Below are 3,864 nucleotides of genomic sequence, written 5' to 3'. Positions count from 1 at the left end.
ATTATTATTATTATTATTATTATTATTATTATTATTATTATTATTATTATTATTATTATTATTATTATTATTATTATTATTATTATTATTATTATTATTATTATTATTATTATTATTATTATATTATTATTATTATTATTATTATTGCTAATAATAACAATTACGTTATTGCTGTTGTCGTTATTATTAAGTGTTGTGCAGATGAAGATTCTTGAAACAGTTCATAATCTTCACACAGAAGAAAAAGGAGGAATAAATGAGTGAAACATTCCGCAATGTTTTTTTTTCCCCTTTTTTACTTGTCCATCTTCGTTCATAAAGTATTCATATCACTTTATTCATTTCACTTTATTTTCTTTAACATTGGAAATTTCAAATATTGAGAAAAAAGTCTTAACCCTTCGTCCATGTGTTATTTAAGACTTATTCTGGCATCCTGTATTGAAATAAGCTAAACAATTTTCAAACCTTAAATTCGCCGTCATTTCCCTTTTACTTTCATGCATCCTGCCATCTAAACATGTATTCTCAAGTTGTTCCACCATCATATCAACATTTTTTTTATGCAAAACCTTTCCATACTTTTCCGCATTCCGGATCCATTTTGCAGCTTCTTTCTTTCGTCCATTTACTATCAAGAAATGAAGGCTTTCCGGAATAGTACTATAATTGATATCATTTATTTTTCAAAAATTTTTTTAAATTTAACTTATTTGTGTAAACATTTTTAAGACATTACGAAACATTTCAAATTTACAAAACTTTTTTTAATCGAATTTTAGCAAAAAATTACTAACAAAAAGTATATAGCAGCGAGAACTATGGAAGGTACCGAATATGCAACCATTACCCATCGCCAATGAACAATGAAATAGACAAGTGGTGCTACCGCACAAAAACCAATTACCCACATTACACCATACATCAAAGTGATAAAACCACGTAATCCAATTGGTACACTTTCATAACCTAACACCCAACCAACCAATAATACACCCTGGAAAAAAACAAAATAAAATAGAAAATAGGACAAAAAAAAGATAAAATTCAGGTTTTAAAACGGGTTACATTAATGCTTGCTTCATTTTCTTAATATTTTCATTCTAAGCTTTTTTCAAAGAGAAAAAAAAAAAAGGAAGCAAACCGGAGAGCAAAAACCTTGTATGAAACGTCCAATAATAAATGTACGAATACTTTCAGCTAATGAAGTTAATGCACCAAAAATTCCAAGCAATAATAGGCTAGAAATTAACACTGGACGTCGTCCAATTCTAGGAAAAAAAAAATTGTTCATCAACATATTTGCTAATTAAAAATAAATTTTAAAAATAGGAAGAAGAAAAATGAAGAAAATATGAGCAAATTATCATACAAATTTTTGTTCTTATCCATTTATTATTTCAATGAAATGAAAGTTAAATTTTCGACAATTTCAATTTTAATGCATTTTATATTTTTTAAAAATTTATTTATTTTAGACAAAAGTCAAATTTTTTGTATCCGGTAATTAAAATATTTCTGCATACTTGTTTACTTAAAAATCAAGTACCAAATATATATATATCGAAGTTTTATTGAATGATAATATAACTTACTTGTCTGATAAATATGTAAGCGTACTAGCACCGATCATATTTCCTAGCATAAAAGCTGAAGTGGTCCATTCTAGCAGGTATCGTTGATTACCACGTAAATTAAACTATAAATTTTGATAAGTATATATAATATTATCTAATTATTACCCCTTTATAGAGTAATATCAAATGATAATATAATAATATTTGATATAAATTGGTACCGGATGTTATTTATATGGTACAATATTGGATAGTATTGATGCAAAATAATACGGAATAATTGATATCAGTGAAAAAAAAAAAAAAAAAATTACACGGTAATTAAAATGTTTCTGCATATTTGTTTACGGTAATTAAAATGTTTCTATATACTTGTTTACTTAAAATATTCGTATATTCAAGTAAACAATGTTATAGTGAAGGGAAATTTAAATTTAATCATATCATGAAATTATATGATAATGATAGGATGACATTGGGTCTTACCAAATGACAAATAATACCTCAGAGACTGGTGTTATTGTTCGAGAATTTTCCATACATATATTTATGTTATTTCCATTGATACCAAGATTTGTTGTATTTGAGAAGCACATAGCATCATCATTATCATCAATAATAAATATACCATGCATTACTGATATTGAAGCTATTGCCCAATCAATTGATAAAAAAATTGTAATCAATAAAACATATCGCTGATGAATACCTATAAATTTTAATTAACAAAAAAAAAAAACGAAAAAGTTTTAAATTTGCTAAAATTTTATAAATTAGACAAAAAAATTTTAAAACATTTCCATCCTATCCACATTATTTTTACTTCTTTTCTCTTTTTTTTCTCCTTTTTCTCATCAACTTTCAGTGATTTTTATCATATTTATACTGTTATTAAAGAATGAAATTTCATACTTATCAATTTTTGATCTTTGAAAAGATAAAATTAAACAAAAATTGCCTTATTTTATTTGTCTCCGTCTTGTCAACTTTCTTTTTTTTAATCTAAAACTAACCATGCAAATTTGTTCAAATAAAAAATCAATCAATAGTTTATTCGTTAATATTTGTAAAAAATTTTTCAACTTTAACCCGGTATTTCCTGGAATATTTCGATAAAATATGTCCAAAAATTGTTGGAGGATTTAGTAAAGTAATGCAAAATTTACCAAATTCAGCCAAAACTTGATCAGCATTTTCAAGTGATTCAAATGAATTGCCAACTTTTTCCATGTTTACCGTACTCCTCAAGCATTCAGTACCAGAATTAACATCTACTGATAACCTTTTACTTGACATCACAGATTGATATATTGCACTATAGCTGCAGAGATAACCATTCCGTTAACAAAAAACGTGCAAACTGACGGATGCGGATGCGTAAGTAACGTAACGTAATGTAACGTAAAGTATTTACTAGAATGCAGTTGTTATGTACTTATTAAAAAAAAAGAAAAATTGCCGATTTTTTTTTTTTGAATAGTAATTCACATCTTATATAAAAATCAAAATGATATTTTTTCCCCTACCTGAAATTGTTGTAATTGAAATTGAAATTACTATCAGAATAATTGGGAGATTAATATCACTTCAAAAAAAAAGAAAAAAAATTTGTTATCATTGTAAAATTTTATCCTAACTGATCTGATCTGCCGTTATCGATATCCCAATAATTGCTATTATTAAAATAATCTATCGATGTTTACAACAACTTCACATATGTAAACATATATCATATGGCAAATGAAATTTTAATTTTCTCTTTCCGAGAAATGATGAAAATTATTCATTCATACGTTTGATACATTTTCAAATAACAATAATATATCCGTTTTTCACTTTATTCTTATACAAAAAAGTAATTTTAAATTTTTTTTAAAAAAAAGGAATGAAAAAGAAAGATGACACTTTTTTTTTTGGATTTACTTTTTGAAGAAAGCATTTTTTGATAATCTCAAAATCAAAAAAAAAAAAACCGTATCGAATAGCTTTTTTTTTTTGGTGAAAAATTGATTCGAATTATTTTCGGAAATTTATATCATTTGTTTAGAAAGAGGAAGAGAGGAAGAAGGGAAGAAAGAAAAAAAAGAATTCTGTTACTGAATAACAATAAATATTTGTGAGGAAAAGTGAAAACAGACCAAAGATGGATGGAAAGAGAAAACTGGAAATTTTTTTGTCATTCATTCGATGGGTAATAATTAACAATAATAATAATTAATAATAATAATAATAATAATAATAATAATAATAATAATAATAATAATAATAATAATAATAATAATAATAA

The 3,864-nt window shown here is 24.9% G+C and overlaps 1 protein-coding gene across 1 annotated transcript in view; it reads right to left on the bottom strand.

The window, feature by feature from the left end:
- The window catches only part of LOAG_18477 (sugar transporter), a gene marked incomplete at its 3' end in the record, with an annotated part of 5,391 nt that extends 2,498 nt beyond the window's left edge, over nt 1-2,893 (bottom strand). The window contains exons 1-6 of the mRNA XM_020451139.1: nt 2,744-2,893; nt 2,081-2,286; nt 1,596-1,699; nt 1,145-1,271; nt 798-997; nt 469-663 (exon numbers count right to left, since the gene is read on the bottom strand). Of these exons, the coding sequence (XP_020305102.1) occupies nt 469-663; nt 798-997; nt 1,145-1,271; nt 1,596-1,699; nt 2,081-2,286; nt 2,744-2,873 (962 nt within the window). The 5' untranslated portion in view covers nt 2,874-2,893. The remainder of the gene's footprint in view (nt 1-468; nt 664-797; nt 998-1,144; nt 1,272-1,595; nt 1,700-2,080; nt 2,287-2,743) is intronic.
- Nucleotides 2,894-3,864: the final 971 nt, after the last annotated feature.

This window comes from Loa loa (assembly GCF_000183805.2).
Source record: "Loa loa unplaced genomic scaffold supercont3.328, whole genome shotgun sequence".
Taxonomy (NCBI): domain Eukaryota; kingdom Metazoa; phylum Nematoda; class Chromadorea; order Rhabditida; family Onchocercidae; genus Loa; species Loa loa.
This window is presented reverse-complemented; position numbering and strand designations above follow the sequence as displayed.